Here is a 22,081-nt window from a genome sequence, read left to right on the forward strand (position 1 = left end):
TGGCTCCTGGACATTGTCATAGTAAATGTAAAAGGGTCTGATCGCAGAGCCTTGTCTCACAAATACCTACACACCTGTGTGTATCAGCCCATGCCTGTGCTCAGGACCATACCTGTGCACTAGTAAACCCCCAAAGTTCTGATCATGGATCCCTCATCTCCTCACTCTATGATCACTATTTTCTACTAAATCTTTGAAACGGCAAAGGCAGAGGCTCTGATGTTGCTCTAGGCTGCAGGGCTCTCCAACATTAGGCCAGGGCTCCACTGAGTGCTTGGTGGGGGCCCATAGGCTGCAGGGTTTGAAGCCTCTGACCTTTGATGGGTATGGCTAAGGGCTCTGTTGGAGGACTACCTGGCAAAGTCAAGCTACAATGGAAAAATATTATTTCATAGAAATAATAGCCGGACACAGACTGGCAAATTGGATGAAGAGTCAAGACCCATCAGTGTGCTGTATTCAGGAGACCCATCTCACTTGCAAAGGCACACATAGGCTCAAAATAAAGGAATGGAGGAAAATTTACCAAGCAAATGGAAAGCAACATAAGCAGGGGTTGCAATCCTAGTCTCTGATAAAACAGACTTTAAGCCAACAAAGATCAAAAAAGACAAAGAAGGGCATTACATAATGATAAAGGGATCAATTCAATGAGAAGAGCTAATTATCCTAAATATATATGCACCCAATACAAAAGCACCCAGTTTCAAAAAACAAGCTCTTAGAGACCTACAAAGAGACTTAGACTCACACACAATAATAGTGGGAGCCTTTAACACCCTGCTGTCAATGTTAGACAGATCAACGTGACAGAAAATTAACAAGGATATTCAGAACTTGAACTCAGCTCTGGATCAAATGGACCTAATAGACATCTACAGAACTCTCCACCCCAAATCAACAGAAGATACATTCTTCTCAGTGTCACATGGCACTTATTCTAAAATTGACCACATAATTGAAAGTAAAACACTCCTCAGCAAATGCAAAAGAACTGAAATCATAACAAAGTCTCCCAGACCACAGTGCAATCAAATTAGAACTCGAGATTAAGAAACTCACTCAAAACCACACAACTACATGGAAATTGAACAACCTGCTCCTGAATGACTCCTGGGTAAGTAACGAAATTGAGGCAAAAATCAAGAAGTTACTTGAAATCAATGAGAACAAAGAGACAACGACCCAGAATCTCTGGAACACAGCTAACGCAGTGTTAACAGGGAAATTTATAGCACTAAATGTTCACATCAGAAAGCTGGAAAGATCTCAGATTGACACCCTAACATCACAATTAAAAGAACTAGAGAAGCAAGAGCAAACAAATCCAAAGGCTAGCAGAAGACAAAAAAATAACTAAGATCAGAGCAGAACTGAAGGAGATAGAGACGTGAAAAACCCTTCAAAAAAAAAATCAATGAATCCAGGGGCTGGTTTTTGAAAAAATTAACAAAATACATAGACCACTAGTTAGATTAATGAAGAAGAAAAGAGGGAAGAATCAAATAGATACAATAAAAAATGATAAAGGGGATATCATCACTGATCCCACAAAAATACAAACTACCATCAGAGAATACTATAAACACCTCTATACAAATAAACTAGAAAATCTAGAACAAATGGGAAATTCCTGGACACATACACCCTCCCAAGACTAAACCGGGAAGAAGTTGAATCCCTGAATAGATTATAGCAAGTTCTGAAATTGAGGTGGTAATTAATAGTCTACCAACCAAAAAAAAGGCCCAGGACCAGATGGATTCACAGCCAAATTCTACCAGAGGTACAAAGAGGAGGTGGTACCATTCCTTCTGAAACTATTCCAAACAACTGAAAAGGAGGGACTCTTCCCTAACTCATTTTATGAGGCCAGCATCATCCTGATACCAAAACCTGGCAGACACAGCAAAAAAAGAAAACTTCAGGCCAATATCCCTGATGAACATTGATGCAAAAATCCTCAATAAAATACTGGCAAACTGAATCCAGCAGCACATCGAAAAGCTTATACACCACAATCAAGTCAGCTTCATCCCTGGGATGCAAAGCTGGCTCAACATATGCAAATCAATAAACGTAATCCATCACATAAACAGAACCAATGGCAAAAACCACATGATTATCTCAATAGATGCAGAAAAGGCCTTCAAGAAAATTCAACATCCCTTCATGTTAAAAACTCTCAATAAACTAGATGTTAATAGAACATATCTCAAAATAATAAGAGGTATTTATGATAAACCCATAGTCAATATCATACTGAATGAGCAAAAGCAGAAACCATTCCCTTTGAAAACCAGCACAAGACAAGGATATCCTCTCACCACTCCTATTCAACATAGTATTAGAAGTTCTGGCCAGGGCAATCAGGCAAGAGAAAGACATAAAGAGTATTCGAATAGAAAAAGAGGAAGTCAAATTACCTCTTTTTGCAGGTGACATGATTCTATATTTAGAAAACCCCATCGTCTCAGCTCAAAAACTCCTTAAGCTGATAAGCAACTTCAGCAAAGTCTCAGCATGCAAAATCAATGTGCAAAAATCACAAGCATTCCTACACACCAACAATAGACAAGCAGATAGCCAAATCATGAGTGAACTCCCATTCACAATTGCTACAAAGAGAATGAAATACCTAGGAACACAGCTAACAAGGGACATGAAGGACCTCTTCAAGGAGAACTACAAACCACTGCTCAAGAACTACAAACCACTGCTCCATTTTCCACAAACAAATGGAAAAACATTCCATCCTCATGGATAGGAAGAATCGATATCATGAAAATGGCCATACTGCCCAAAGTAATTTATAGATTCAATGCTATTCCCATCAAACTATCACTGACATTCTTCGCAGAATTAGTAACTTTCCAAAATTATTGAAAAACATTAATCTACATATCCAGGGCCTCAGAAAACTCCAAGGTGGAGATACACAAAAGATATGCAAACAGACATATCATAGTAAAAATACTGAAAGTCAAAAAAACAAGGAGAAAATCTTGAAAGCAGCAAGAGAAAAACAAGTTATTTATAAGAGAACCATAAGAAGAGCAACAGTTCACTTCTTATCAGAAACAATGGGCACCAGAAGGTAGTATGATGGTACATTCAAAGTGCTCAAAGAAAAAGTCAGCCAAGAATTCTATATCCAACAAAGTTATCTTTCAGAAATGAAGGCAAAATAAAGGCATTCCCAGATAAATCAAAACTGAGGGAATCTATTACCTGCAGGTGCATCTTACAAGTCATACAAGTCATACTAGTGTTCTGCAGACCAAAAGCAAGTAACTCCAGACAGAAATTCAAATCCACACAGAAAAACAAAACAGCAGTAAAACTAATTATGGAATTATAAAAAGTAGTACAAATGCATATTTTCTCGTTTATTCTCAACTGTTTTTTAAAAGCAATATAAAAATGTATATTTGGTATTGTTAGGCCTGTAACATGTAGAAATCTAATATATTTGGCAATAATACTACAAAGGAGGTACTTGGAAACAAAGCTATATTGTGCAAAGGAAGTTACTGAAGATAGTAATGTGAATCCACAGGAAAAAATGAAGAGAATCAGAAATGATAAAAAGGCTAATATAACAAATGATATAAATATATACTTGTTCTTTCTTCTCTAAGCATCTTTAAAAGCCATACAATTATAGGAAGTAATAAGTATAACAATATATTGTTGGGTTTTAACATCTGTAGATGTAATGTATATAACAGCAAGACTACAAAAAGGAAAAAAGGAAAAGATTTGTAGAGGAGCAATCTTTTTGTATCTCACTGGCATTAAGTTGGCACAAATCTGAAGTTGATCTTGATAAGTCAAAATAAGCATATGGTAAACCCCAGAGCAACCACTAAGGAAAAACTAAAACAGTGTCATGGGAAAACATAAAGAAATCAAAATGCTACATTAGGAAATATGCACTTAATATGAGAGAAAGTAGTGAAGAAAGAATATAAGGACAGTGGTGGCAAAAAAACCCATAAAACCACAGAACCATATAAAACATATGGGAAATAAAAAGTAAACTAGTAGACATAAATCCAAGTACAGTTGATTTTCACTGTTAGTAGTAATTACATAAAGTCATTGCAAATACTGAATAAGGAAATAATATACCATTGTTCCTAGGGGAAATACAGAGTTCGGTTCTTGTAATCCTCTGGTCGCAGTTTCAACTATCAACATATAATCAAGTGTTATATGTGTTTAATAATTATTGTTTATTCATTAACATTGAACTCAGCCAACAGTACTATAACTTATGCCTTAATAAAGCTTCTCTAACATACATATTTTCTCTATAAGGGACATCACAGCCTTTTTGCACTTAGGAACACTGAACAGCCCCTTCACCGCCATGCCTGAAGGCCATTTTAAATAGTAAAGTCACCCAAAAAATCACAAAAATGTGAAAATGTGGCATTAAGTAGATTACAAAAAAATGCTTATTTACAATATGAGAGCTGAAGCAAGAATGCATAGTGTGCCTTGTTCAACCTCATCTGGGAACATGCATTTTGGGAGACTCAAATTTCTCACTAATCTGTGCATGTCAATGAATGACTACAAAAGTGCCACCAGTATTTATTTTGAGATTACAAATTAATTTTAGATAGTAGCTGAATTTGCAAATACAAAATTCATAAAAATGAGGTCAACTGTTTATCAATAACAACATTAAATGTAAATAGATTAAATAACCCAATCAAAAGGCAGAGGCTGTCAGACTAGATTAAATGAAAAACAAGATGTAACTAGATGCTCTGTAAAGTAGGCATTCTTTATATTCCAATATACAACTAGATTGAAAGTAAACAGAACGAGATAAATTATACAAACAACAACCACGAGAAAATTGGAGTAGCCCAACTGCTCTCTGATAAAATAAATTTTAAAACAAAAATTGTTATTAGAGATGAAAAGGAACACTTTATAATGATGAAACGTCAACCTATCATGAAGGTATAATAAATATAAACATGTATGTAAATAATAACAGAGCACCAAAATACATGAAGCAAAAGCTGACAGAAATGAAAGGAGAAATAGACAAGTCAACAATATTAATTGAATAGTTCAACACCATAATTTCAACAATGGATAGAATAACTAGGTAGAAGATCAACAAGAAAAAGGAAAACTTGAATACAATAAACCAATAAAGTCTAGCAGACATCTTTAGACTATTCCACCTGATGACAGCAGAATATACATTTTTTTGAAATGCATATGCAGTATTGTCTAGGATAGGACATATGTTAGGCCATAAAATAAACCTCCAGTAAATTTAAAAGGATAGAAATTATGCAAAGTATGTATTCTGGCCACAATAAAATAAAATTAGAAATCAATAATAGAAAAAAAACTGGGGAAACACACAAATATGTGAAAATTAAACAGCACACTCTCATATAACCAACCAACAAGTCAAAAAAGAAACCAAAAGGAAAACCATAAAATCATCAAGATGAATAAAAATGAAACCCAAAATACCAGAACTTATAAGATGCAGCAAAAGTATTGCTTAGAGAGAAGTTTATAGTTGTAAATATCTGTATTAAGAAAGATCTCAAATCAATAGCCTAACCTACTTTAAGATGCTGGAGAAAGAAGAGCAAACTCAAAGCAAGCACAATGAAGGAAATAATGAAGATTGAAGTGGAAATAAATAAAGAATTAAAACCAGTTCTTCACAAACTCTTTCAAAAACTAAGAGGAAGTATTACTTCCTAACTCATTCTATGAGGCTAGTATTATTCTCATACCATAATCACACAAAGACATCATAAGAAAAGAAAACTACAGACCAATACCAGTATCTCTCATGATATGAATGCAAAATACTTAACAAGATACTAGCAATCTGAATCCAGCGACATAAAAGAAGAGTTACACACCATGGCTAAATGGGACTTATCCCTGGGATGCAAGATTGGTTTAATATCTAAAAATCAATTAATGTAACACAACATATCAACAGAATAAAAAACAAAAATAGCATGATTATAACAATAGATGCAGCAAAAGCACTTGATAAAATCCACCATCCTTTCATGTTAAAAACACTCAACAAGACAGAGCAGGAAACTTGCTCAATTTGTTAAGGGCATCTATGAAGAATCCACAGTTAACATCATACTTAGTGGGAAAAAATAAAAAGTATTCATATTGGAAAAGAAGAAACAAATCATCTCTATTCACAGATGACGTGATCTTATATATAGAAAATCCTAAGAAATTCACTAAAAAACTGCCAGCTCAGCAAGGTTGCAGGATACAAGGTCAACACACAAAAATCAGTGGTATTTCAGGCCAGGTGTGGTAGCTCATGTCTGTGATCTCAGCACTTTGGGAGGCCCAGACCAGCCTGGCCAACATGGCGAAACCCTGTCTCTACTAAAAATACAAAAATTAGCTGGGCATGGTAGTGTACACCTGAATTCCAGCTACTCTGGAGGCTGAGGTGGGAGAATCGCTTGAACCCAGGAAACAGAGGTTGCAGTGAGCTGAGATTGCACCACTACATTCCAGCCTGGGTGACAGAGTGAAACTCTGTCTCAAAAATAAATAAATAAATAAATAAATAAGTAACGGTATTTCTATATATTTGCAATGAACAAGGCAAACATGAAATTATTTATAATAGCATCAAAAAGGAAAAAATACTAGGACTAGATTTAACAAAATAATTATAAAATTTATACTCTGAAAACCATAAAACATTATTTTTGTTTTGTTAAGGAAGATGTAAATCAATGGAAAAGCATCATATGTTCATTAATCTGAAGTCCATGATCCACTCATGTTAATATTGTTAACATGACAATACTCCCCAAATTAATCTACAGATTTGTCCACTCTCAAGCTAACTTCTCTGTAGACATTCACAAGTTGATTATAAAATCAATATGTAATTACAAGGGACCCAGAATAGCCAAACCAAAATTTAAAAAGAGGAGCAAAGTTGGATGACTCATGGTTCCCAATTTAAAGATTTACTACAATGCTACAGTAACCAAGACTGTGTGGTACAAATATATAAATAGACAAATGAATAAATAAAATAAAATTGAGAGTCTGGAAATAAACCCACATATCTATAGTCACTTTATTTCTCACAAGGTTGTTAAGACCATTCAATGAAGAAAAAATAATCTCCTTAGCAAATGGTGTGGGGGCAACTGAATATCTACATACAAAAGAACAAAATTGACCCCCTACCTCACACCATATACAAAAATTAAATGGATTGAAGACTTCCATGTAAGTACCAAAAGTATAAAACTCTTAGAAGAAAACATAAGGGTAAATCTTCATGACCTTGGATTTGGCATTGGATTCTTGGATATGATACCAAAAGTACAAGCAACAAAATAAAAAAAAATAGATAAATTGAACATCATTATGGTTTAAAAGTTTTGTGCTCCAAAGGGCTCTACCAAGAAAGTAAAAGGAAAACCCACAGAATGGGAGCAAATATTTGCAAATCATATATCTGATAAGGGGCTCATCAAATATATAAAGAATTCTTTACAACTGAGCAATAAGAAGTCCATTAATCCATGAAAAACTGGGCAAAAAAATTTAAATGAACATTTCTCCAAGGAAGATGCACAAATGGCCAATACACACGAGAAGTGCTCAACACCACTGTTGGAAATGCAAATTCATTTTTATTTACTTCAGAAGGACCTGCTGTACAGATATGATATGCAGTGTCCCAGAAACCGTAGGGAAGGGGACAGAGACAAACATTACTGTCTTCACCTTCCAAACTAGTAGGCAGAGGATGGGATAGGGCTTGTCTATTAGATTTGGGATTGATGGCACTTCAAGTCTTAGATAAATGGGTCTACAAAGTGTCCCTTTTTAGATGTGATTTTATTGTTAGCGCTTCCTGCCAAAGGATGTCAACATAAAAACTCTGAGCACTAGACCCTCGATTGCAGGAATTGGCTGCGCAAACCACTAGCAAATGGTCACACAGACTCTCACATACTGCCAGTGGCAGGGACCTCACTACCTAGCAAGGCCAGCCACTCTTGATCCCAGAGAAACCCAGAGAGTCCTTGACAAATGCCGCCCCTCAACCTGTGCACGCGTTGGTACTGGGAACCTCACAAGGGAAAACTACGCTATTATAACGCAAAGCGCAGAAAGTGCCACTGACCTTGGGTGGAAGATTGGGAACTCTCAAAGTTACAACGATGGAAAATTCTTCAGGGAAGAGGTCACACCGGGAGAAAATCCTGGATGCAGGGAAGCTCATGGTGTGGGGGGCGGCTGCTGAGAGCTGGAGTCCCCGTGCACCGTGAATCTGAACTATCCTGATCCCGCTTGTGGCGCCATCAGAAGGGATCACTTCCGCCAGGATATCCAGGGGGCGCAGGTCTGTGGCAAAGAAATCACAGGTGGGTTAGGCCAGGACACCCCCAAAAGTGGATACCCATAACAGCCAACATGTATGGGGCATCAGCGTGGCAGGCACTTTACATAGCACTATAGCCCCTATGAGCTGTGAACCAAGGTTTCCTCTGTTTCTGTGGTGAGGAAACAGAGGCACCATGAGGCGTGCCCGTGTGGCCTCCCCCCACCCCTCCTCCTGCTCCTGGGGGATCTTGCACAGCTGCCTCTGAGCTGCAGGTAACATTCCACCCGTGGCTGCTGTTTTCAAGTCGGCAGCCAGGCACTGTGCAGGGTGAGCTGTGCAGGATGAAGGAAGGAACGCATGGCCCCACTGCAGCCGCGGGGACCCCGAAGGAAACGCAGGAAGCGGCTGGGAATGAGACCAGGCAGGCCCAGGCTCCTGTCTGCGGGCCTCCCTTGGGTCCCTGTGCTGCCCTCGGGTGCTGTGGGAGGCTGGAGCTGCCGTGGAGCTGGCAGTGCCTTCCCCTCGTGCCCCTCTGGGCGTGCCAGGGGAGTGAATAAGCTCCTGGGGAACCTTGGATTCAAAGTTGGTGGGAACATAATTGATGGCTGGCCTGGCCTCCTCTGGGGCCAGGTGACAGGGAGGAAAATGGGGAGCATGGAGGGCAGAGGGCTGCAGACCAGATCCCTGGCCCAGGCTGAGTGGCTGGGAGCAGAGCCTGAGACTGACGCCTGGACCCTCCTCAGCCCGGCCACTGCAGCTGGCCCCAGCCTGGGTAAATGCCAGGGCATAGCTGAGTGAAGCAGGCGTTCCCGGAGCTGTCTCCCTCCATCTGGCAGTCTTGCTGAGGGGCCTCCTGCCTCAGCCTGGCATGAGGGTGTTGGGTCAGTCTACTCTGGCACCCTCTAGGGTTCATCTTCCCCCACATGCCCATCCTGGCCGGCACTGTATGGGGAATGTCATGGATTCCCTGTGAAGGCCCTGGAAGGGCTTTGGTCAAACATCTCAAGCAGAGGCCTTCCTCCCCCGCCCGCCTGCGTGTGGCAGGGCCCCAGTGAGCACGTGGAGAGCAGGACTCCACTCCAGCCCAGGAGAAGGCACAGCCCTTCCTCACGCTGCCATGTGCATCGCAGTGCCACAGCTGCAGTGACACTTGGGTCCTCTATGTCCTCCAGAGAGTGTGAGCACCTGGGATGGAGCAGGTCTGCAGAAGAGCATACCCTGGAAAAGCATCCCCGTCTGCACACGTGCACACAGGGTGTGAAATGCAGGGTGTGAAACGCAGGGTGTGAAACGCAGGGTGTGAAGGGCACTTCTTTGTTAGAAAAACCGGATGTGACCCAGATGTGCACGTCCACACATGTGCACACAGGGTGTAAAGGGCACTTAGAAAAACCAGATGTGACCCAGACGTGCAGTGCAGGAACAGCTGGCAAAGCAGCCGTGAGCATCCTGGCTGCAGGACGCTGCCTGGGCCTAGCCCAGGCACAGAGTGGGAAGATGTGGCAGGACACACCGTGGGCCAAGGACGGAAAGGATGCAGAGGGTCCTGGCTGGGGCAGGGGTGTGTGTGTGTGACCCACAGCACCAGAGAGTGTGGGGACATGCAGATGGGGGGAGCACGGTGAAGAAAGGGTGGCCTGCTTTAGGACAGGAGAGTCTATTATTATTGTTACTATTTATGCAATTAAACACAAAAGGCAGAGTGTGAGGAGGCTTTGCTGCTTCTTGGAAAGACCCTGAGCTATAAAACATGCCACGACAGAGGGACAGCAACAGTGGACACTGTGTGTAGAGAGGTCTGTGTACAGGGACCACCCCTGATGGAGGCCACTGTGTGTGTTTGGGGGGTCCTAGGCTGACTCTAGGAGGATTCTGGCATCTTGGTGTGGGGGGATTCTGTGCCTCAGGGCTCTGATGTTGGCCCAAGCCTCAGGCTGGTGGAGGTTGGGGATGAGACTCCACATCCTGTGGCGTTGCGTCCTGGGTCCCCTGGAAAGAATGAGTCTCTAAGTAAACCCCACGCACCCTACCGCCCCCTCCCCCCAGTCCCAGAGAGACACTGCTGCACAGCATTGCCTGGTGCTGGGCTCACCCCCGGGGGTTTAGCTTGAGCACGACCAGGTGCCACCTCCTCACTGAGGCAATGTGGGGGCCACCATCCAGACAGTGCCCTGCCCAGCGCTCAGGATGAGCCTTTGCCCTGCTGAGCCCCGGGACAGACAGTCAGCCCATCCTGCCCAGCACTCGGGATGAGCCTTTGCCCTGCTGAGCCCCAGGATAGACAGTCAGCCCATCGCTTGCTGGGCTTTGGCAATCAGGAAACAGAATCCTGCCCATCCCAGCAAGAGCCTCTCCCTCCACTGTTGAATTAAAATAGCCTCTTCCTGGCTCCGGACCCCACGCCTGCAGTCTTGTGTGCCTCTCAGCCTCCTGGGAGTGGACACCCAAGGGCAGATGAGTCCCCGACACAGCCTCGGCAGTGCTGGGTGGGGGCCTCTGGAGGTTGACCCGCCGTCACAGCCACCTTGTGGGGCATCCTCCTTGACTCTATCATCGGCGAGACATGGGTCCAGAAGCCAGGAATTATGGAATTACAGAAGGGGCTGCAGAGACAAGCTCGTTCACAGCCTCAGGCACAGGCCGGGTACAGCCACCGAGGATGGAGAAGGAGGGAACCGAGCGCTGCTTTGAAAAGAAGAAACGTATTGAATCCAACATAGGAGCTTTGCTTTGAGAAACTAGAGAAAGACGAGGAAATGGAACCCACAGCAAGCAAAGGGAAGGATGGGGCAGGAATCCACACAATTAAAAACAAAAGGAAAATAGAGGAAATTGATTAAACCCAAGCTGGTTCTTTGAGATCAATCAAATTGATAAACAATATGGAGAACAAAAGGGGATATTGCTAAACAATTGTCAGAAATTAAAAGGCTGATAAGGGAACGCCATAAACAACACCACGTGTTGTTTATCAAAACCTCAGATAATGTGGACCAATTCCTTGATAGGCACAAATACCAGAACTCATTAAAGAAGAAAAGATAACTGGGAGGTCCAATATCTAATAAAGGACACCTTCCAACACAGAAAAACTACAGTTTCCTGGAAAATACTACCAATCCTTTAAAGAAGAAAACATGTCAATTCTACATTATCTCTTTCAGAAGACAGAATAGGAGAAAACACTCACCAACTCTTTTCATGAAGGCAGTGTTACCAAACCAGGCAAAGGCATTGCAATAAGAGAAAACTACAGACCAACCAAAATCCTCAATAAAATATTAGCAAATACAATCCAGCAACATGTAAAAAGGACAATACGTTGTAGACATGGGGTCTGGCTATGTTGCCCAGGCTGATCTCAAACTCCTGGCCTTAAAGAATCCTTCCGCCTTGGCCTCCCAAAGTGCTGGAATTACAGGCATGAGCCACCACATCCAGCCTAGAAGGGAACATTTCAGACCAGATAACACTAGTCTGGAAAAACCAGCACCAACACGATTCTTAGTGGGGAAACCCTTCCCTCTAAGATCAGGTGGGTGTTAATGCACATGCCGGCCTCCTTGCTCTGTCTCCTGGGAGGGCTGGGAAAGCAACACCCCAGTGGTGTGAGCACACCTTGCTCCAGATTTTGGTTTCTAAATGCCTTCGTCCACCAAGAGGGAGTGGGGCTTCCTAGAGAAGCGTCTGATTCCAGGGATGAAGCAGGGCAAATCTGAGATGAACTTGGACCCAAAAGTAAGAAAGGTCGGGGAGGGACAGTGTGTTGAAAGGGCACCAGGGCCAAAACGAAAGAACTTGAGTGCCAAGGTTGGAACCACTGCAACCACAAAATACATAGTGATCGTACTGGATTATAGCTCAAGTAATAGATAAACATTCTTTAGTTCACACCTAGTTAAATAAATAAGGAAGCAAATAGACACACAGAAGAGCAGGACAGCTCCTCCTCCCAGGAGAGTTTCAATTAGTAAGTGTGGAAGGAACAAGGCAGGGAGGAGAATCCTTAACAGAGCCCCACAGGGACTGCGTGGGCCAGGCCCCCAGAGGGGCACCAACACTACTGGGCAGACGCCTGGGCAGACGCAGGACAGCTGCCAAGTCTCAGACGTGACCAATTACAGAGGGAAACGGCGGCACCGCGAGGGATGGGATGCGGCCATGTCACCCCCGTACCCCACGTGCACTGCTCCTGTGGGATTCCTCCCCCAACACGATGCCTACCCTGACCCCAAGGAAACCTCAAGCGAGTCCACACGGAGGGGCGTTCTACGAAACACCCAACCAGTCAAGGTCGCTGAGGCCAAGGAGAGACTGGGCAACCGTCACAAACCAGAGAAGCTGAGGAGACCTTTCAGCTAACGCCATGTGGGGTCCTGAGCAGGACCCACGGGAAGCCGGTGCACCTGCCTAAAGCCCGTCCTGGGTGAGAAGAAACAGACCAGCGCTGCTTTCTCAGAGCTGGGAACCGACTTGTGGTGGCGTCGGGAAGCTGGTGAAGGGCGATGTGAACTCTGCTTTTCAGCCACTATTCCCTAAAACCATTCCACGAGGTCAAGCCACACCTCACAAGCAAAGGCTGCTGAGTGCCCAGTGCTGGGCCCCTGCTGTCCTGTGCTACCCTCGCCACCCCCCATGCTCCACCTGCCCCAGGCCCAAGTCCATGAGAAACGCTTCTGCTGTGCCTGCCTTCCAATCCCGGGTTCTGCTCCCGCGCCCACCTCCTCATCCCAGGTTCTGCCATTGTGTCTGCTTGCTGTGGATTGAATTGTGTCCCTCAAAAGGTGCCGAACTCCTGACCCCTGGTACATGTGAATGTGACCCTATATGGAAATAGGGTCTTTGTAGGTGATCAAGTTAAGAGGAGGCTGTTAGGATGGGCCCTACTGCAATATGCTTTGTGTCCTTATAAAAAGGAGAGATTTAGACACACACACACACACACACACACACACACACACACACACACACACACACACAGAGAGAAGCTGTGTGAAGATAAAGGCAGAGCTCAGGTGAGGCCACTGTAAGCCAAGGACCCCAAAGATAGCAGCAGCCCACAGGAGTGAGGGGAGCGAGGTGAGACAGTGCCCCTCGCAGCCTCGGAAGGAACCCACGCTGTCCACTGCCCACACCTCGATCTCAGACTTCTGGCTTCCAAAACCACGAGACACGGAATTTCTGTTGTGTGACCAGCCAGTTTGTGGTACTGTTTGTCATGGCAGCCCAAGGAAAGGAATACATTACAGCATGCAAATCATGACTCACATTATCTTTATTTAGAACCCAAACGAACCTCTCTCCCTAAGCTTTGAATCACAGAGGCACATGATCTTGTTCAGCGGCCTAGAAAACCAAGGCCCAGCAGAGCCACCCGCAGGCACCCATTCCCCATAGCCCGACACACACACAGCAGAGCCACCCGCAGGCACCCACTCCCCGTAGCCCGGCACACACACGGACCACACCACCCTCCACGTGAGCCTGGGGAGCAAAGCAGCACAGCCTGAACTGCACCTCAGCTCTTCCTCCTGAGTCTAAAACACGCACACGCGCCCCAGGTCAATTCCAAGTTTTGTAAACTGAGCAACAGCTCTTGGAAAACAAAAACACAGCTACTGTTTATTCTCCTGGAGCTGGCTGCATACCCCAACAAGGAAGGGAGGGCTTGCTGAGACTCTTGTCTGGACAACACGCACCAGGGAGGAGTATAAAAGCCCCACAAACCCGAGCACCTCACTCACTCCCTCACCCACTCCCTCCCATCTCCCCCAGCTCAACCCCCAGAACAGCAGCATCCACCATGTCCGTGGGCTCCAGCGACCTGAGCTACAGCAGCCGTGTCTGCCTTCCTGGTTCCTGTGACTCCTGCTCCGACTCCTGGCAGCTGGACGACTGCCCAGAGAGCTGCTGTGAGCCCCCCTGCTGCGCCCCCAGCTGCTGCACCCCGGCCCCCTGCCTGACCCTGGTCTGCACCCCAGTGAGCTGTGTGTCCAGCCCCTGCTGCCAGGTGACCTGTGAACCCAGCCCCTGCCAATCAGGCTGCACCAGCTCCTGCATGCCCTCATGCTGCCAGCAGTCTAGCTGCCAGCCGGCTTGCTGCACCTCCTCCCCCTGCCAGCAGGCCTGCTGCGTGCCCATTTGCTGCAAGCCTTTGTGCTGCGGGCCCAGCTGCTCTGAGGATTCCTCTTCATGCTGCCAGCAGTCTAGCTGCCAGCTGGCTTGCTGTGCCTCTTCCTCCTGCCAGCAGGTTTGCTGTGTGCCCGTCTGCTGCAAGCCTGTGAGCTGTGTGCCCGTCTGCTCTGGGGCTTCCTCTTCATGCTGCCAGCAGTCTAGGTGCCAGCCAGCTTGCTGCACCACCTCCTGCTGCAGACCCTCCTCCTCCGTGTCCCTCCTCTGCCGCCCCGTGTGCAGGCCTGCCTGCCGCGTGCCCGTCCCTTCCTGCTGTGCCCCCACCTCCTCCTGCCAACCCAGCTGCTGCCGCCCTGACTCCTGTGTGTCCCTCCTCTGCCGCCCCGTGTGCTCCCGCCCGGCCTGCTGAGGCCTCCGCTCAGGTCAGAAGCCCAGCTGCTGATGGACATGCCCCCCAGTGCCAGCCAGGCTCAGGTCCCACCTGAAAGCTGATAGTCACGTCCTGAATTGTTCCTGCACTTTGACCGTTTCCTGGTGTCTGCTATTGAGCTGGACAATGGAAGAACTGAACGTCTATACTCAATACTGCAGCCCTCTTGCCGGGGGGGAGCGGGTGGGGGGTGGGAGGAGGCGCTTCTAGAAAGTTCCCATGGCAGTGGCCTCCCCTCCATATCTCCCACCTCTCATGAGGGTCAGCTCAGCCTTGACCCGTGAGGTCTCTGTCCTCCTGGCTCAGAGCCCCAGAGCCTTCTTTGGATGCCCTCAAACTGACCAATAAAGGCCCTGAGACTGCAATGGCGCTGGCATCCAGCTGTGTTGATTAAGGCCTTGGCTGGAGTCATGGCCATGGTTTTCTCCTTTGTGCACAACCCTCTGCTGTCCTTCAGGCCCCTAAGTGTTTTCCTGTGCCCACGGGTGTGTGGTTCCCAGGGGTCCAGGCTAGACGTACATGGGCAGGGGGGAGCCTTGCAGCCCTTTGGCCATTTCAGGCCCTTGGGTTTGTCCCTAACCCTCCTGTGTTTTTAGTCACGTCATAGTTCTTTTTGCTGATTTGCTTTTCAAGTTATCCTTCTTCTGCACAACAGTTGTCAAATAAGAATGGTGTCTTCTAGCGCCATGCTTGCCCAGAGCGTGTCCAAATGCCTCCCTAGCTTCAAAATCAGTAGTCTTCATCGACATTGCCTAAAACCTCTTGTGCCCTGTGCAGACATTACTGGCGTGGTGGGAGGAACACAGGCAGGCGATTGGAATCAGGTCTCTGTCGCTTCCACCCTGTGTGAGCAGAATCATCTCCTCGACCCTCCGGCCTCTCTAAGGTCAGGGAAGTAGGACTCCCTCTTTCAGGTTTCCAAATGGAGTGGCAAGAATGACAGCGCACATGTGACCACAGTGAGCCCAGGGCCAGCAGACTGGCCAGAGCAGGATGGTCTGAGGAGTTTTGGGTATTTTAAGAAGTCTTTAAAAATTATATGTGGAATAAAGATGTGTTGTAACCACTGGAAGAAGTGCCAACTATTCCAATGATTATAAAACATACTCATAAAGCAATGATGATAAGATCAGAAAGAATTTCCATGCACAGGTGTCAGAGAGTGGCCCGGGAACTCAGCTGCAGTGGAGGTGGAGTTGTGAGGACAGACTCAGAGCACTGGCCACATGGAGTCACAGTCCCGGAGTGGAAGGGAGTGCATAACTCACGGGTGAACAGACACATGGACGTCCCAGGGTAGGTGAGAGCATGAACCTTATGGGTGAACAGACACACGGATGTGCCAGGGTGGGTGAGAGTGGGCACCTCACAGGTGAACAGATGCACAGATGTGTCAGGGTGGGTGAGGGTGGGCACCTCACGGGTGAACAGACACACAGATATCCCAGGGCAGGTGAGAGTGGGCACCTCACAGGTGAACAGACACACGGATGTGCCAGGGTGGGTGACAGTGGGCACCTCATGGGTGAACAGACACACGGATGTCCCAGGGTGGGTAAGGGGACACACCTCATGGGTGAATATGCCCATGGTTTTCAGCAACACAACTCAATGTGTTGATTGCAACCCATGGAACCAGAGAGTTAAAAATAACTCCAGAGAAGGGGGACTCTGTGGAAGAGGCTTCATTAAACTACAGTGCTGTTTCCCTTCACGTGAGCTGAGAACACTGCTGGTTGAGGTCCTTTGTGTCTTTACCAAACCTCACTCTGTCTTCAGAAAGTCATTTTCTAGGAGGTGTATAGAAAAGCTGAGAAACCACCATAAACCAAGATGACTTAAGGGATATTTATACAATATCCTATCCAACAACAACGGGCTGCATGTTGTTTAAAGTGCACATGGAACATCCACCAACATGAACCACCAGAGAGGCCTGAAAGCAAGTCTCAGTGTCCTCAGGAGGGATGAAATGACAGGAGGGCTGAGTGTGCTGCTTGACCACACAGAATTGGAAATCATTAACAGAAAGACATTTAGAAAACTGCCACATACTTGGAAATTAAATAACACACTTTAAGATCTATGAGTAAAAATATAAATCACAATGGAAACTATGAAATATCTGGAATAAAACGAAAATGAAATCACCACATATCAATACTTGTGGGATGCAGCTAACAAAGCATGTAGAGGAAAATGCATAGTAATTTGCTTTATTAGAGAAGAAGGCCTAAAATCAATTATCTGAGCTTCCAGCTTAAGAAGCTAAAGCAGCATATGTTGAACCCAAAAATAACTAGAAATAATAAAATAATCGAGAATTTAAAAACTCACTGTGTTTGTCCATTTTGCACTGCTGTAAAGGAACACCCGAGACTAGGCACTTTATAAGGAAAGGCCCGTGGTTATCTGGCTCCTGGTTCTACAGGCTGTACAAGCATGGCACCTGCTTAGCTTCTGCTGAGGTCTCAGGAAGCTTTACTCATGGTGGAAAGTGGACAGGGAGCAGGCATCACATGGTGTGAGGGGAGCAAGAGAGACAGAGAGGAGGGAGTGCCAGGCTCTTGTAAACAACCAGCTCTCCATGAAGTAACAGAGCAAGACTTCACTCATTATTGTGGGGGTGGCACCAAGCCACTCATGAGGGAGCCGTCCCCATGACCCAATCACCTCCCACCAGGCGCTGCCTCCAACACGGGATCATGGTTCACCATGAGATTGGGAGGGGACATGTATCAACCATATCACCTACCAAATAGAAAGTGGACAAACAGGGAAATAAATAAAACCAAACCTAGTTTTTTTAATAGACCAATGAAATTGGCAAATTTCTAACTTTACTGGTCATTATAAAACAAGAGAACAAATAAATTACCAATATCAGGTGTTATGGTTTGGCTGTGTCCCCACCCAGATCTCATCTTGAATTCTCACATGTTGTGGGAGGGACCTGGTGGGAGGTAATTGAATCATGGGGGTGGGTCTTTCCTGTGCTGTTCTCATGATAGTAAGTAAGTCTCACAAGATCTGATGGTTTTATACGGGGGAGTTTCCCTGCACAAGTTCTCTTCTCTTGTCTGCCACCATGTGAATTGTGCCTTTCACCTTCCACCATGATTGTGAGGCCTCCCCAGCCATGTGGAACTGTGAGTCCATTAAACCTCTTTCTTTTGTAAATTGCCCAGTCTTGGGTATGTCTTTATTAGCACCGTGAAAATGAACTAATACATCAGGAATGAATAAAGGTTGCCACTACAGAATCTGTAGATATTTAAAGGAAACGAAAGAAACAATGCAAACAACTCTATGTCAATACATTCAACAGCTTAGATGAAATAGGCAAATGACTGGAAATATATCATTTGTGAAAAGAGATACAAGAAGAAATAGAAAATCTGAATAGCCCTCTATCAATTGAAGAGATTGGATTCATAATTAGAACCCTTCCCACAAAGACAATGCCAATCCCGAACGGCTTTGCGATTGAATTCTACCAAGCATTTAGGGGAGAAATAATACCAATCTAACCCAAACTTTTCCAGAAAACCGTGGGGGTAGACACAGCGTCAGCGAGGGTGCTAGGGATTAGGGGACGGAGGTTGAGTCCTCACGGGTGGCAGGGACTCCCTTTGTGGGCTCTGGCCATGGACACAGTCTCCGGGGATGAGAGGGGGACTCACGGAGGAACAGCCACGCCTTGGCCCTGAGATGGCTTTGCAGGGAGGGTAACTGAAAATTTACCCACTGGGGACCGTTGCCTACCTACTAAAACAGTTCCAGCCACCATTGCAGCTCCTGGAAGGCCATCCCCCTAGAAAATCCCCCAGGTCTCAGCTGGGCCTTGTCCACCTGTGCCCTCCAGTGTCGCCCATGTCAACCTCACCTAAGAGGGGCCTGACGCATGGCCCTGCAGGCGCGGACTCTGGGTCCTGAAAGCCCATGTGGAACCTGGTGCCCCCAGAGGAGGATGTGGGGCAGCGCCCGGGTTTTGGGGAATCCTGTGCATCCATCCCCCCACTCCCTGATGCTTTTGTTCTGATCGAGTCCCTTGTCTCCTGTGCAGGTGCAGCAGCCCTTCATTCTCCCCTCGCACTGCTGCTAAACGGGCAGAACCCTCGGGCGGGCGGCACACAGGGAGGGTGACCAGGCCTGGAGGCTGTGGTGCCGGGACTCCAGGCCAGCTTCCTGGAAGGTGACCCTGCAGGGCGGGCTCTCCCAGGTGGGACAGTGGGTGGGACGGTCCTGGGGCCTGGAGAGCCCCACAGCCCAGGGCATGGCAGCCAATGACCAGGCTCAGGAAGACCCGGGCATGGAGGCTGCGCCAGGACTGAGCCTTCCTGGGCGGGGCCGTGAGTTCCGCCTGGTGACCTCCCTGGAGGAATTAGGACACTGTCCCCTGTGACTTCTAGGTTAAGTCACTCATTCATAGAAACAGTCATGGCTAGAGACCAATGTGAGCTCAAAACCATGTGTCCCCAGGAGCACAACAGGAAAAGAGAATCAGGTGACCAAGGAGAGTTTATTGGGGAGCAGGAGGAGGTGCTGACAGGTTCAAGTCGAGGCCAAGTGACCTGGGGCAGAGAAGCTGGGAGGGAGGACAGGGGACCCAGCAGGGAGGCAGGAGCTGGGGAGCAGCGAGGATGCAGGCTCCTGGGAGCAAAGAAGGGGAGGTCACCTCAGCACATGGCGGCCCCGTCCCAGGTGGGGGCAACCTCCTAACCCGAGTCAGGACCAGTTGGTCCTGGGGGACGTGCCCGTCAGCAGCTGGACTCCTGGCCTGAGCCGAGGCCTCAGCAGGCTGGGCGGGAGCACGCGGGGCGGCAGAGGAGGGACACGCAGGAGGCCGGGCGGCAGCAGCTGACCTGGCAGGAGGAGGCAGGGGCACAGCAGGAGGAGATGGGCACGCAGCATGCAGGCCTGCACACGGGGCGGCAGAGGAGGGACACGGAGGAGAAGGGTCTGCAGCAGGAGGTGATGCGGCAAGCCGGCTGGCAGCTAGACTGCTGGCAGCATGAAGTGGAAGCCCCAGAGCAGACAGGCACACAGCAGACGGGTTTGTAGCAGACAGGCTTGCAACAGATGGGCACATAGCAGGCCTGCTGGCAGGGGGAGGAGGTGCAGCAAGCTGGCTGGCAGCTAGACTGCTGGCAGGATAAAGAGGAATCCTCAGAGCAGGTGGGCACACAGCACACAGGCTTGCAGCAGATGGGCACACAGCAGGCCTGCTGGCAGGGGGAGGAGGTGCAGCAAGCTGGCTGGCAGCTAGACTGCTGGCAGCAGGAAGAGGAATCCTCAGAGCAGGTGGACACACAACACACAGGCTTGCAGCAGACGGGCTTGCAGCAGACAGGCACGCAGCAGGCCTGCTGGCAGGGGGAGGAGGTGCAGCAAGCCGGCTGGCAGCTAGACTGCTGGCAGCACGAGGGCGTGCAGGAGCTGGTGCAGCCTGATTGGCAGGGGCTGGGCTCACAGGCCGCTTGGCAGCAGGGGCTGGACACACAGCTCACTGGGGTGCACACCAGGGTCAGGCAGGGGGCCGGGGCACAGCAGATGGGGGTGCAGCAGGGGGGCTCACAGCAGCTCTCTGGGCAGTCGTCCACTCGCCAGGAGTCGGAGCAAGTGCTGGAGCAGACGGACATGGTGGACGCAGCCATGCTGGGGTGGGGAGGAGGTGAGCTGGGAGCTGGGGGAGGTGTGAGTGTGTGAGTGAGTGAGTGAGTGAGTGAGTGAGTGAGTGAGTGAGGTGCTCAGGGCTGTGGGGCTTTTAAATCCCTCCCTGGCGTGTGTTGTCCTGACAGGAGGCTCCACAAGCCTCTCTTCCTTGTTGATGTTTAGAGCTGGTGGCTGGAGATGCGTCATTCGTGCTGGTTTATCTCTGTTTGTTTTTCCCTCATTAAACTTGTGTGTATGTCGCAGGGCTCTGTTTCTTCATCGGTTCTTATTTTAGCCCCAGAAATGTGGTGGAATATATTTCAAGCAAACTTTTGTTGAGTAGAGGTTTTAGAGATGAAGACTTCTCTAAAGGGAGGAATTCTAGTTTCACCGATCCTGTGTTTGGACTGATTGGATATATTTTATTACTTTTAGCATATTAAAATATAAATAGGCAGAAAAAATATGCATTTCTTATAAAATGCAACTGGCACAGAGGGTAAGACAAAGCTAAGTGGCCCTCCCTTCAACCCCTCGTGCCTCGTAAGGGGAATGCTCAGAGATTCGGTATCTGGTGGATCTGTGCTTTATCCTTGTCTCTTCAGCTCTTCCATGCCACCCTCAGAGGCCTCTCTCTGTTTTATTTGAAGCTGCGCTCTGGGTTTTCTCCATTTTTATTTCCTCATGGTGACAGATCAAGTACTTTTCCACATATGGTGATTTTAGGACATACATTTTAAGATTTCTTTCTTGCCTAAAAATGTACTCAACTTTACCCTCACACTTATATGATAGTTTAGCTGGGTATATAATTCTAGTTTTAAATCAGAATTACTATTATAAATAATAATAAAAAATCTGCTTTCTCAAAATGATGAACCCGTTAAAAAACCTGTTTTCTCAAAATGATGAACCTGTGTCACCATTTTTCTGTAGTGTCCAGCGTTGCTGATGAGAGACTGAGGTTGGTCATTTGTCATTTTTTATAGTTTGTCTCTCTCTCTCTGTTTTTTATCTCTCTGGGAACATTTGGTTTTCTTTTTATTCTTGTTTTGTTTCTATGTGTATGCATTATTTTACTTTCTGTGGTTAGAATTCATTAAGCCTTTCAATGTGGAGGCTCAGGAAGTGTTTTGCGCTCTTAAAAATAACTCTTATCTCTTGAGGTGTTTCCTTTTGTGACTCTGATTTTTGTCTCACGATGAATGAAATACATTTTTGGCTCACTGTAATGATGTTATGTTGAGCATTTAAACGTTTTCCCCTCGTTTCACTGGACATCAGTTAAGCTCTGCTCATTGGTGGTGGGTCATTTGATTTTCTGAGTAAAAGACTATTTTATTCCAGGGCATTGGGGTCCTGATCCAGTTTACATTGTAATTTGTTTCCATCTGTTTTCCTTTTCTACAAATATACAAAGGATTTTAAAGAGCCTCCCTTTTTGTTAGACAATTTTGATTTTATTTTTTATAACT

The 22,081-nt window shown here is 46.6% G+C and overlaps 3 protein-coding genes across 6 annotated transcripts in view; 1 reads left to right on the plus strand and 2 right to left on the minus strand.

Moving 5' to 3' along the window:
* The window catches only part of TSPEAR (thrombospondin type laminin G domain and EAR repeats), a 190,841-nt gene that overhangs the window by 60,132 nt on the left and 108,628 nt on the right, over positions 1-22,081 (minus strand). For 2 of the 3 annotated variants that reach the window (XM_012501851.2, XM_003277377.4), the window contains one exon: positions 8,189-8,409. In XM_012501851.2, coding sequence (XP_012357305.2) covers positions 8,189-8,287 — 99 coding nt within the window. In that variant the 5' untranslated portion in view covers positions 8,288-8,409. Of the gene's footprint in view, positions 1-8,188; positions 8,410-14,213; positions 14,245-22,081 lie in introns of those variants that run through there. The other variant, XM_012501852.2, reaches the window with a different exon arrangement.
* Positions 14,193-15,324, plus strand: LOC105738740 (keratin-associated protein 10-12-like). Its single transcript, XM_030806278.1, has one exon. It carries the CDS (start codon positions 14,193-14,195, stop codon positions 14,928-14,930), a length of 738 nt encoding a protein of 245 aa, XP_030662138.1. The 3' UTR covers positions 14,931-15,324.
* On the minus strand, positions 19,745-20,608 carry LOC100584450 (keratin-associated protein 10-1-like). 2 transcript variants are annotated; one of them, XM_012501867.2, is made up of 2 exons: positions 20,288-20,608; positions 19,745-20,176 (listed from the first exon to the last, which is right to left on the minus strand). In XM_012501867.2, the coding sequence occupies exons 1-2, from the start codon at positions 20,606-20,608 to the stop codon at positions 19,745-19,747; spliced, it is 753 nt and encodes a 250-aa protein (XP_012357321.1). The 2 variants fall into 2 exon arrangements, with proteins under 2 accessions (XP_012357321.1, XP_030662131.1); XM_030806271.1 differs by having other exon boundaries at positions 19,745-20,050; positions 20,273-20,608.

Source organism: Nomascus leucogenys, chromosome 25 (genome assembly GCF_006542625.1).
Source record: "Nomascus leucogenys isolate Asia chromosome 25, Asia_NLE_v1, whole genome shotgun sequence".
NCBI lineage: Eukaryota > Metazoa > Chordata > Mammalia > Primates > Hylobatidae > Nomascus > Nomascus leucogenys.

What these genes read in the sequence shown, in the direction of transcription:
- LOC105738740 (XM_030806278.1), top strand. Translation starts at nt 14,193, where the DNA reads ATGTCCGTGGGCTCCAGCGACCTGAGCTACAGCAGCCGTGTCTGCCTT.
- LOC100584450 (XM_012501867.2), bottom strand. Translation starts at nt 20,608, where the DNA reads ATGGCTGCGTCCACCATGTCCGTCTGCTCCAGCACTTGCTCCGACTCC. An exon ending in TGCCTGTCTGCTGCAAGCCC is followed by an intron (nt 20,177 to 20,287) that starts GTCTGCTGCAAG and finishes CCCTGCCAGCAG; the next exon opens with GCCTGCTGTGTGCCCATCTG.